The following is a 13,194-nucleotide window of genomic DNA, read 5'->3' on the forward strand; positions in this document are numbered from 1 at the left end:
CGTGAATTTCCTTCTTTCTTTTTTCTTCTTACCCCACCCTGTGTAATAGCTAGAAAATGCTCAGCTTAATCGCACTTAGTGTTACTCTTCCAATTCTACTCACTCCACTGCAGGTAGCCAGAGGTCTCCCTGCTTCCTTCTTCCCTCCCTTCTGCCCACACTGGTTTTATGCTAAGAGTAGGCTAGGGGATGTGTAATCACAAGGACTGGGGTCTGGTCTTGGCTCTGCCACTAGCTTGCTGTTGGACCCTTACTACGATGGGCTTTAGCTTCTGCATCTATAAATGAGATGTTCCGATGAGTTAATGCTGTGTAATATAGTGGAAAGAGCACCCAAACTGGGGAGCAAATCCAGACTTCACCACTTGTTAACTGTGTGATTTTTACCAGTTGTTTTGTTTCTCTGAACTTGACTTTCCTCACCTGTAAAGTGAGGTATCACCTTTCACCTCATAGAGTTATGGTAAGGACTAATTGAAAGAACATATTTAAAGTGATTAATACATGATGGGGCATTTAATAAATGCTAGTTCTATATCGCCTTTATGAGTCTTTCAAGTTCTAAAACCATATGATTTAGCCAAGAAAATGTGATTCCTTATCCTTTCCTCTAATTTATAGACCAGACTCATCAGCCCAAGACTGTATGAGGGAATTCCTTTCATGTGGAAGGATCTATATGTTGTAACAATCCATTTTAGAAAATGCATCCTTCATCTCATTGTCTATGATTTCCGCAAAACTTATTAAACCCATGATCCAGACTGTCGCCGCATTCACAATACCTAAGATATAGTTTTTCTTTATTTCTCCAGATAATTCGCCCAGTATTTCAAAGCAGGCAGCTTGGATCACCTTCATCATTTTCTGTAGGTCTTTAAATTCTCGATACAACAACATCCTACTCTTGCCAATGTTAAAATCGAGAACTCCCAAAGCCTCTCCTGTTCTCTCACGAAGTGGAATTACTATGTGGTTTTCTCCATAGACAGACGCCAAAACAACTTCTGAACTGTCTGTACACTTAAAGAGGAAATCTCTGAAACCAAAACCAAATAAGTATAAGGATACAAAACATCAGCCTGTTCGTAACATTCCACCAGTATATTGAATTGCTCTCTTTTGTGCCTACTATACTCCAACCACACGGGACCGCTCCCCCGCTTGATTTCACAGGACTCTCTCCCTCAGCTCATTCATCTCCTTACAGAGAAGCCTTCCCTGACCATGCGCTCTGCAGCTCCTGAGTCACGCTCCATCATGATATTCTGCTTTATTGTCTTTACTATACTTATACTCATCTGAAGGTATTCGATTTTTGTTTACATATTGTCCAATAAGTATTGGTTGAATGCCTAAGGGAACAATGAGTGTGTTAGGTCAGCTTCCCTAGAAGCAGAGCCTGAGACAGCAATGCTTATGTGAATGATTGATCCAGGGAGTGCTCGCAGGAGAAACCTGCAAGGGTCTGAGGAAAGCAGGATAGGGAAGGGGTAGAAGCTAAGTCAGAATGTGATTTCAGGTGAAGTCTAGCCTCAGCCTGATCCCAAGGGGAGCTCTGGAAGGCAAATTGTGCCAAAGGTATATTGGGAATCTGGCCAGGGCCTTGACAGCATCTGCTTCAGTAAGGGACCTAAGGTTTTCACAGAAATGCAGTGGCTGCTTCTTTCTCTAGTGAGGTATAGACACATCTCATCTATTTCCTTCTTTCCCCATTTACACTGATATTGAGATGTCATTCCTTTGAGGTATTTGTAAAAATGTTGGTGCTTTGCATAGCCTCAAAAAGCACATTAATAGTTCATAATATCAATCCTATAATGACAGGTAAGATTATGTCCTTCTTTTGCTATTCCCACCCCTCCCTGCTGCTGAGCCACCACCACTTTGTGTCTTTATGATAACCGCAGTAATGATGCATCATGCTAAACCTTCCGGGTATACTGATAAAGCTGATTGGTCAACAGAGCTTCTCAAAAGACGCCTGCTCTAAGTTACACTCAGGAATCCAAGGTTATGAGTCTGGGTGTAAAAAGGACTCCTGTAAAACCCTTGACCAGCACAAGGAATAACTATGTGGAAAAGAGCTTAAAACTGAATGAACATTCTGGTATGAGGCCAAACTAAAATTTAATTAACATAGGTACTTAAATGTCAAATTATCCTACAGTCTGAGATAGCTTACTACCTACTCAACTATACTGACCCTTTAAGAAGTAGTGGGTCCCTTTTGCAATAAGCGCATTCTCAGTTACAATCTATTTTGCATCTGTCCCCAGTTTAATAGTGTTCCTTGCATTCCACAGGTGGGAGGCATTCAAAGTAATCCAGAACTGGGTACTTATTAAAGAACATTGTCTTTGCCCCAGCCTGTCTTCTTTAAATAAAAAATATATGTTTGCAGGCTAGCTAAAATTAAGATAATGAGCTTTGATAAGTGATGTGGATGTATTTTTCATATTCATGGTGGGTTTTGATGAATTTCATGTTTATAAGAAAATCATAGAGAATAAAACACTATCATGCTGAAAAACATGCAATCTTAAGATAAAATACCAATGAAATCTGTTTTAAAAAGGACTTGAGGGGGAAGGAGTTAACATGTCCCATGCAGACAGGAATTTTTCTTTAAAACCCAATCAGAATGAGAGTCAGTGTATACGTACTAATAAGAGGCAAAAGCTATGTCTCTCAGATCTACTATCACACCAGGGGGGTGTGTTCTGGCAGTCAAACAAAACATACATGAAGATGTATCTCATACCTGAAGATACATGTCTTCCTGAAGATGGTAGGAGGATTCCTGTGGATTTCTGTCAGACCCAGGGGCCCTGTAACCATCATATTGCGTAAAACATAGTCTGAATCCTTGAATAGAGGAAGAGACTTCATTACAGAGAAGAATAATTAGATGTCATATTCTTATTTAGGCTTTTGGGGACAGATAAATAGGTAAAAAAATTAGAAAAGTTTAGATGACCTATAGCTTCAAGTACAGTGACATTTTACTTATTCAGTACCATTAAGGAATGAGGTGTTCCACAAGAGAAAAATTTCAAAATTCTTTTAAATGCACAAATTTATTTTTTATAATTGTGATAAAATTGTGTTGATATTATTTTTCTGATGTTAAAAGTGCATTGTATAACATTTGGAAAATACAGAAAAGTCCAAAGAAAATAAGTACAATAAAAAATATTCTCCAGTGAAGTTTTTGTCTTCACCATTTCACTAAATGTGTTCTTGTGGAGGTTGCTGGTGACTCTCTCATTATCAGATCCATTGGTCGATCCCTAATCCCCATCTTCCTCTACCTCTCAGCAGCATTTGATGCAGTGTACAACTCCCTTCTTGATATACTTTCTTCATTTGGCTTTTGGGACACCACTCTCTCCTGGTTTTCCTCCTACCTCACTAAACACTCCTCTCATTCTCCTTGCTTCTTTTTCTTTGTCTCCTTCACCTCTAAGAGGTTTTCAAACTGTAGGTCATAACCTACACGTGGATTATAAAAAATTTTAATGTCTTTTTTTAATAGCTTTATTGAGATATAATTGATATATTTAAAAATGCATATATTAATATATACAATTTGATGAGTTTAGACTAATGAGTCTTGGTCAACTTTTTTTGTTTTTTTTTGGGAGAGACTAGTTTGTTTATAAGAAAATAATATTAACATATTCTGTAACAAACACTAAACTGTAGGAAAGACAAATTCAATCGGGAGAAATAAAGAGGGGTTTTTATGCCCTCCTTTAAAAAAATATTCTTTGATTGGGGCCGGCCCGGTGGCTCAAGCAGTTAAGTGCACGCGTTCCACTGCGGCAGCCTGGGGTTCGCCGGTTTGGATCCCGGGTGCGCACCGATGCACTGCTTGTCAGGCCATGCTGTGGTGGCGGCGTCCCATATACAGTGGAGGAAGATGGGCATGGAGGTTAGCCCAGAGCCAGTCTTCCTCAGCAAAAAAAAAAAAAAAAAAAGAGGAGGATTGGCAGATGTTAGCTCAGGGCCGATCTTCCTCACAAAAAAAAAAGAAAAAAATATTCTTTGATTAATAGGGAATCTATCATAATAGGATCCACAGGGGCTACATGATGAATGGTACTTGGAAGAACAACTGGTTTGTAATGTGAAACTTTCTCTTGCCTCTACACTCCTTGATCTCAAGTGTTCTACCAAACTCTTTAGATGAAATGTTCTCAACAGAATGCTTAGCAAACTATAAAGATTTTCCCACATTGGCAATTGGGCTTCTAGCTTCTTTCCTAATTTGTCTCTTCCATGGCTTGCTATTTGGTGTTACATATACGTGACTGATAAGATTTTTTAGAATCTCACTGTGATTGTTTCTAGGTTTAAATCTTTAGCTAAAACCAAACAATTCCTCTCCTGTTTCCCTGCTGTGAGACCAGAAGCATAATATAGAAAATAAGGGGCTCACAATAATATGCCTGAAAATAAGCTTATTTTTCATTTACTTTTACTTGGACCAAGAAACTAAACTCAGCAAGTGCTTCGGCAATTATTCAGTAGTGAGATAACCACTCCTAGTTAAAATTTCCTAGGAAACTGACTAAGGACAACTGAACAGGCTGCACTGGTCTCTGCCCAGCTGAGACACCATTCAGACCCTGGCTGTTGAGCGTTCCTGCTTTCCTCCCTTCTTTCCTTTAGGGATGATCTTCCCCTCCATAAGATGGGCCTGGGTCAGATGGATAACAACCTTTGTGGTCGTCACCGCAGCATTGCGATTCTGAAACTACACACCCATAAAGCCAGGCTTCTTGCTGACTGCTGTCGGCGATTTTAACCTTCTTCATGGTGCCCGAGGTGTCGTTTCCCTTGAGCCCCACAAGGTGCTTCTTAAGTGTGGTGAGACACTGGCCAAGAGGAATCCTTCCTAGACCTTACATGCTTCAGCCCCATTGCAACTATGGTCTATCGGACCTGGTGGTCTGCCCCTCACATTGAGTAGTCCTCACTCCTCCATACACACACACATGCCGGGTGATCCACCCCAGTTCTGAGGGGACTTGGAGGCTCCCACCCCCAGGAGCAGCACCCGTGACTAGGTGTTCTCCACTTTCTCAGTCTGGTCACCCCATCAGAGAGCTCTGTGATTCCGCCCTCTTTGGCCAAGGCCTCGTCAGCTTGGTCGAATCACTGAGGGAGGGAAGCAGGGACCTGGCAGGAAGAAAGGAAAAGAAGCCAGAAGGAAAGGGGAGAGGCACCTGTGGAGGGCCAGCCACGTGACTGGGAGACAACCAAGGTGCTGCCACCACCTAATCAGGCACCATGTAGAGTTGTTTAGCCTTCTTGAAAGGAAGACACCTTTCCATCCATTCTTATCATATGAAAAATCCTAACATTAATATTAAGTGTAAAGAAGCAAAGCAAACATTCAGCAAAACTCATCACATTATAGACAGGGGGCCTTTTAAAAAAATTGGTGTGATGTAATCGTGTCTTTCCAAAAGAGCAGCTCTTCATCCCTTCCCACTTCACCCATATGATTATGGTGGTGGCTGCCAGTTACTGTAAATTCCCCACCCTGGCCAGGGGAGCATATCTCAAACCAGATCAAAAAGAGTTTTCTTTCTTGGGTTTTCCAAATTGGAAGAGGAAGGAAAGATTCTTTTCTAGTTACTAAGCATCTGGCTTGCCCTGTGAAGAAAGCCCGTCTTTAGCCAGAAGGACAAAGTTAATGTGCAGAGGGAAGCAAACATGAGAACTGGGGAGAGAGAGAACATGAGAGAGCCCTGATAGTATTGAATCCCTGGATCTGGTCATATTTGAAGCCAGCTTGACTCCTTCCTGCCCTTTCTTCATTTTGGTCACATAAGTCAATCAATGCCCCCTTTGGCCTAAAGCAGTTTGAGATGGATTTCTGCCACTCACAACCAAAGATCTTGAGTTGGGGTCATGGGAAATATGTCCCCTGTTAGCCTGATAGCTGACTAAATATGGTTTTAAAATATTAGCAAGACAATAACATCTGGAAATTCTGTTACCCTGGGTAGGTCTTACATTGCCCAGCCTTGCCTACCTGCTCTGGGCTAGGCTCAGTGAAGTACGTAGTGATGGCAGTGATGCTAGGTGTGATGTTGTAGAGCCAGCCAATGCCAGTGATCACAACATGTAGGATGTGCTCGCGGCTATGCACGTAGTGATAGGCAGTGCTAAAGACATTGGCAACACCCTATAGAGACAGAAAATTTTAATTGCCTTTTTCTTTTTAAAATAGCAAAATAATTAGTAATGCATTGATTGGATTATCTTTGTAATTAAAAATAATCTACTCCCTACAAATTACTCATCAGTTCTCAAAAGGCAGTGTTCCAGATTCTACTGTGAAAAAAGGATCATCAAAAAAATCAAAGGTGGGCCGGCCCCGTGGCTTAGCAGTTAAGTGCGGGCGCTCTGCTACTGGCGGCCCGGGTTCGGATCCCGGGCGCGCACTGACGCACTGCTTGTCTGGCCATGCTGAGGCCGTGTCCCACATACAGCAACTAGAAGGATGTGCAACTATGACGTACAACTATCTACTGGGGCTTTGGGAAAAAAAGGAGGAAGATTGGCAATAGATGTTAGCTCAGGGTTGGTCTTCCTCAGCAAAAAGAGGAGGATTAGCATGGATGTTAGCTCAGGGCTGATCTTCCTCACAAGAAAAAAAAAAAAATCAAAGGTGGGGCCAGCCCATGGCACAAGTGGTTAAGTGCGCGCGCTCCACTGTGGCGGCCCGGGTTCGCCGGTTCGGATCCCGGGCACGCACCGACGCACTGCTTGGCAAGCCATGCTGTGGCGGCATCCCATATAAAGTGGAGGAAGATGGGCACGGATGTTAGCCCAGAGCCAGTCTTCCTCAGCAAAAAAAGAGGAAGATTGGCAGATGTTAGCACACGGCTGATCTCCTCACACACACACAAAAAAATCAAAGGTGTAACGAGAGATCTACCATAAGATCCACATAACTTCCTATGATTTCTGATAATCATCCAGTGAAATTCGTGATATGTGCTATCAGAGAATTCTTTCAGAAGAACAAGATAAACTTTGAAATGAGAAAAAAATGTTTAAAAACCAAGAACTAATGCCAGCCTTGGACAGATGGGAAGGAGCTGCCCTGATCTGATGCAGTATTAATATCTGCATCTTCACATGGCTACTGTTGTCAGATCAGCGGTACAGGATGTGCTGGGTTCCAAGACCTGCAACATACTAGATTACACAGTTTTCTTATAGGCATAAAGAGAGCCTGTTCCACAGAGAAGGGATGGGAATTCTTTAGAACCCACCTGTGGTCTTGTTGTCAAGAAACTCTAGGAACCACAAATTCTTCAAAAATATATGTATTTTACATTAGTACTAAAGGTATCTAAGAGTAACCCAGGAGCCTTTACCTCCAAAGGCTAGAGAGTCAATTTACAATTCATTTTGACATGTTCTCTAACAAAACTATATATAGTTCACCTACTGATAATTGTATACTCCTCCATTTTGCTTCATAATATCTTCACATCATTCTTATGTCAGATGAGAATGAATCTTATTAAAAAGACATCCAGAGAAAAAGATTCTACCACTTTCCTCAGTTATACATCCAGTAAGTGGGAAGAGAAAATTTAACATAGCGGTAAATAAACATAAAGAGGCAGGGGCTTACAGGGGAACAAATGAAAGAGCATAGCAAGCTCCTGACTGCTGCTACATCCCAATCCATTGCCTCCATAAAGGCTTTCAATCTTCCTTCATTGAAATTTCTATTCATAAAATTAAATTAAAATGCTTGTAGAAATGGTCCACTTATTTTATAGTTTTAAAAGTGCCTATCCTTTCTGTGACCTAATTTGAAAACATGAATACTCAGGAAACATTTAGGCTTTTTCCTTCATTCTACGTCCTTAAAAATTATAACACTGAAATCAAGAGTTATGGGATTGCATATCAGATTTGACACTATTTGTGGAAAAAGCAAAGAATTTCTAGGTACCATTATTAATAAAACATAAATATGTCCCTTCTAAAAGTTCATTCCTACTTTGTGGTTCCTAGTGATCTAATAGCTGGATTTCATTTCTACAGCATAAAATGCTGTCCCTATGATTAATGCAATGGGACACATATTAACACACATCCCAGAGATATGCAACTGAGGCTGAGTCCTTCCATGTGTAATGGGGCACCTCTCCAAAGACTGATACATACACACAGGGAACAGGAACAAGTACAATGACACTATCTGTATACGTAGCTTTACTCTCATCTGATTTCAGGTTTTGCTTTTTAAAAAGTATAGGAGAGGCTATCCACCATTGCTCTTCAAGAATTCTTCTATGACCTACCTGGTAGAATCTGATTTCATGAGGTAGAAAGATGTTTATTTTCCGGGGATCTCTGAGGGTGTCAACTGCCATGACCCCAAAGATCCTCATATATGCATCCTGAAGAGGCAGAGCCAGGAATGACCCATTTTGATTATTCTTCTTGCGGGAATCATTCCAGAAGAAGATGTTCCCATGGTGCTGAACTTGGGGAACATGTATTGGTTTCCCTTTATCCACTACTGTAAAGCTGAAGAATAGGAATATGAGGATGGGAGAAAGGCACAGGAGGGGGCTTCAGATTAAACCATGCAGGAAACTAGATCAATTTTCCATTCATAATTGTTGGCGTTATATATCAGAGGAGTGGACTCATAAAATTACCGTTTGGAGAGTGTGACTTGAGTGAAAGATTTAAAAAACAAGCTTCGATAATAACAGAGAAAAATATATAAACAGGAAGCAGGAGATAAAATTTATAGAGCAGGCAGAAATAATTGAGCTGATATTGTGAAGCAGAGTCCCTGCACGGCAAATCAATGCCTAAGAGTGAGCTCTAGAATGATCAGGTGAAATCATCCAAGAGTAGAAAATCATCACCTCCCACACTAGAAGCATTGGTGACCTGAGGCATTTCTCTCTTGGTCAGTTAACTAGCATTCCAATGCTAGTTTACTTCAGAAAGGGAATTATTTTTTACAAGGGTGAAACCAACTTCCAAGAAATTCTTACCTGATTCCCTTCATGTCTCTGTAGAGCACTCTGTTCAGTACAAATGGAGCATCATCTAAAGTACAAGCTACATTCCTCAATAGAACATTCCCTCTATCAGGCAGTAGTAGATTTTCTTCTAAGAGGGAAATGTGAGCACTGATCTTCTTATTTCCATGGGCTTCAGCATCCTATAGCAAAATGTTTCTAACCATGTATTTGCCAATAACCAAAGAGCTATTCTCTAATCATGTCTCCCTTCATTAGCCAATTTGTGCATCTGACCCCAATAATTTCATTTTCCTGAATAAATGATGCAGATATTACCATTCATGGGCAGTGGGGGAAAAGGCTGACACCACAGCTGTGCCCCAAACCTGAGTTTTAGTGAGTGGAATGGATTTACTTTATGCCAACTAGATTGGTTTACTAAAAAAACAAAATAAAAAAAACCTCTTAAATCTACTCAAATTTAGAGGTTTAAAACTTGGATCCCTTTGAACTATTATCATATTGTCTGGGCTTCAGTTAAAAGTATTTATTTTCGAAAGCTGGGGTAAGAAGATGGCTTCATTTCCCGCATATTTCTTGACCATCTACTATGACGTGAATGAGGAAAAAAATGCTCTCAAGGAATTCTTAACATAGTTTGGCTATGATGTTTGATATACGTCATTTCAGAAAAGGATTTCTTGGGGCACCACATTGCAGACTTTATGCAACTACTATTTCTAGTTAAAATAACTGAAAATTCTCTGTACCTAAAATATTGTTATTAACAATATTATGTATTAACACATATATTGAACATGTCCATAAATTGGTGACATGAGAGATAGTTTCCTTGATATTTGTCTCCTCTTTTTATATATTTGGGTTTGTTTTTCACGCCTTTTTTTTTCCTGCTGCCTTTATTCCTCCTTTTCCACATAAAAGACCTATAGAGTAACTAACAAAAATGTAGTAAGATTTCTCTTAGGTTACTGCAAATCTGAAGCAAGTTGGAATAGTATCTCTTTTTCTTGATTAGTCTCCTGTTCCTGGTCACATCATTTCAAACTACATTGGAAAATTCAGCCATTCAGGAGATGATCCCAATAATCAAGTGTTGCTATTTAGCTGAGATGAATGACACAGGTTCCCTGGATCAATGGAATCTGTGACATATGTAGAAGACAACCATGCTGTTTCCGCCTGGGAGGAGTAGCATGCTGGTTGTCTCTGAGGGGGTGGTAAAGCTATGGGCAGTGGTCCATCAGGGTTACGTGTTTTAAGTGACGGGATTCTGTAATAGTCTTAGCTTGTTTCTAGGCAATGCTATGGAATATTGTGTGATGTTGGATTCTACTTTATAATGACTTCATGATTTAAATAGTTCCTTTTTTTTTTTTTTTTGCAGGGAAAGATTCGCCCTGAGCTAACATCTATTGCCAATCTTCCTCTTTTTTTCCCATCTCCCCAAAGCCCCAGTACATGATTGTATATGCTAGTTGTAAGTTGTTCTAGTTCTTCTATTTGAGCCACCACCACAGCATGGCAACTGACAGACAGGTGGTGTGGTTCTGAGACCGGGAAGCGAACCAGGGCTGCCAAAGCAGTGAGCACCGAACTGTAACCACTAGGCCATCAGGGCTGGCTCTAAATAGTTCCTTTTTAAATTGACTCCCAGGGCCGGCCCGGTGGCTTAATGGTTAAGTGTGCGCGCTCCGCTGCTGGCGGCCTGGGTTCGGATCCCGGGCGCACACCGACGCACCGCTTCTCCGGTCATGCTGAGGCCGCATCCCACATACAGCAACTAGAAGGATGTGCAGCTATGACATACAACTATCTATTGGGGCTTTGGGGGGAAAATAAATAAATAAATAAAATCTTTAAAAAAAATAAAATAAATTGACTCCCAAAACATCATGCCAGGGAAATGCAGCTTGAACTGCTTGCACATCTCCTTACTGGTATTTTTTGATATCAGTCTCTTGTCTGTTCTAGGCTTATTTGACTCTCAGCACAAATGAAATTAGAAATCCCAAGACATAATTCTTTTATACTTTTCCTCTCTACTTCTACCCTGCTATCCTGCAGTCATTCCAGTTGCATCTTTCCTAGGCTTTGTGTCATTGCAATGTATTGGAATAAATAAAACATCTATAGCAGTACCCAGTGATTGTTCAGGAGAATTCAGGAGGAGTGTGCTCCTCCTTTGCAACCACTGAACTTCACCTACTGTGAGGAAATTTTTCCTCTTATATATCATTTTAGAAAACATACCTGGGTGAGGGCCTTAAAGGTCTCAGTGTACACTGGCTCCAGGGATACCCCACTTGTCTCTGCCGCATGTTGGATTTGGTGCAGCCACTTTTGTCTGGCACCATTCCTCAGACTCTCAATATGGCTCCTTTCTAGAGTATTCATCAGAAACTCCACAATGCTTTCCAGAACGTGATCTGCATTGCCCCTGAGTTCAGATACAACCAATTCTATGTATTTCTGAAACTGCTTTGAAGACAACCTCACTTCACAACCAGGTTGTGGCTTTGGTAATTGGATGTGTAGTTTAGCTAAAAGACATAAACACAAAACCAAGAACTAACCAAAAGCTCCTGTGCCTGTGGGAGAAATTTTCATTCTCCTCTTACAGCACACTGAAGCCCCTGACAATTGCTCCCCATGGAAAACCAGGTATAGGAAAGGCATCTCTAAGCCCAATGGAACATCTTACAGTGACTTCCTATGCTGAACTCAAGATGACTCCAATGTCATCTTCTCTGTTTTCGTCTTGTTTTGTTTAATTCTACCACTTAGCCGGGTGAAACCCCAGGATCAACTTTGACTCCTCCCTACCTTTTACCTTCCATATCCAATAGACCACTTAATCCTATCCTATTAGTCATTAACAATGTATCTTGCGGCCACTCCTCTCCATTCTTACTTCCATAATCCCAAACTAGTATTAATCACTTTATAGGTGGATTACCAATACCAAGCCTCAATACATATTTATAAAATTAAATTAAAACACAACTTGCATTATGCAATTCCCTGGTTTAAAGTTCTACCATATTTGGATCCAGTCCATTTTTCAGTATCTGCCCATAATATCACATAGGCATTATTTGCTCCAGTATCCCCATTCTACACATGGTCCCTGATCATGCCTTGCACACTTCTGCATCCATATATTTCTTTTATTTTTTAAATTGTACTATCATGAATCTACTCCCAAACCTGAACATTACCAATAACTTACATCTTCCTCTATTCCCCTGCCTCCCCACACCCCCACCAAGATCCTGAAATTTAGCTTTTGCTTTATCTTTCCCTTCCTTTTATTTTCCCAATAGTGTTATCATATGTCCATGTGTGTACCTCTAAACAATATGCAGTTTAGTTTTGCCTGTTTGTAAACTTTAGAAAAAGGACATTATACAATATGTAGTTTTCCGGGACTGCTTTTTTGTTCAACATCATGCTACTATATCCATCTATGTTGTTCCTGTAGCTGTGACTCACTCATTTTTACCACTATATAATATGTCATTCTGTGAGTATACCACCATTGATTTATTTATTCTCCTGTCAATGGGCCTGTAGGTTGTCTCCAGCATTTTGTTCTTATGAACAGTGCTACGAGTATTTTTGTACATGTCTCTTGGTGCACGTGTGCAAGTTTCTTTGACGTTTATTATAAATTAATAAGTCAAAGGGTATACACCTATTCCCTTTAAAGTTAAAAATCTCTCCTCTCTCAAGAAAGCTTCCAAACATGATTTCTCCTTCCCCTGAAAGACAATAGCATCTATTCTATACCATTTATTTGACAATTAACAAATACTGCCTGGTACTTTCAGTCATCTTATCAGCTTTTATAAAAGCTTCTCATTTCTGTAGTTGGACTTTTGTTGACTCTTACTCTTTAGCATCCACTTATCTTTCTCCTGGAACTTGCATCCCAAATTTTGCTTTGGGGAAACGACTTCACTCTCATCTCAGTTCATGAGTTGAGTGGGGTTCCACTCGTGGTTCCAGAGGTGGGGCATGCATATCAGGCCTAAGCCAGTCAGGACATTTTATTCCCCTAGCCAGAGTGGTTGGTTTAGTCCAGACTAATGCCAGATTCTTTGCTTGAATGATTTGGAAAAGGACATTTTCCTTTGTGTTCTCA

At 40.5% G+C, this 13,194-nt stretch overlaps 1 protein-coding gene across 1 annotated transcript in view; it reads right to left on the minus strand.

The window, feature by feature from the left end:
* Window positions 1–13,194, minus strand: part of EFCAB5 (EF-hand calcium binding domain 5) — a 113,594-nt gene that overhangs the window by 13,790 nt on the left and 86,610 nt on the right. Inside the window, exons 15-20 of the mRNA XM_058559468.1 lie at window positions 11,301–11,590; window positions 9,057–9,226; window positions 8,346–8,574; window positions 6,050–6,202; window positions 2,765–2,868; window positions 786–1,039 (exon numbers count right to left, since the gene is read on the minus strand). Coding sequence (XP_058415451.1) covers window positions 786–1,039; window positions 2,765–2,868; window positions 6,050–6,202; window positions 8,346–8,574; window positions 9,057–9,226; window positions 11,301–11,590 — 1,200 coding nt within the window. The remainder of the gene's footprint in view (window positions 1–785; window positions 1,040–2,764; window positions 2,869–6,049; window positions 6,203–8,345; window positions 8,575–9,056; window positions 9,227–11,300; window positions 11,591–13,194) is intronic.

Source organism: Diceros bicornis, chromosome 18 (assembly GCF_020826845.1).
Source record: "Diceros bicornis minor isolate mBicDic1 chromosome 18, mDicBic1.mat.cur, whole genome shotgun sequence".
NCBI lineage: Eukaryota > Metazoa > Chordata > Mammalia > Perissodactyla > Rhinocerotidae > Diceros > Diceros bicornis.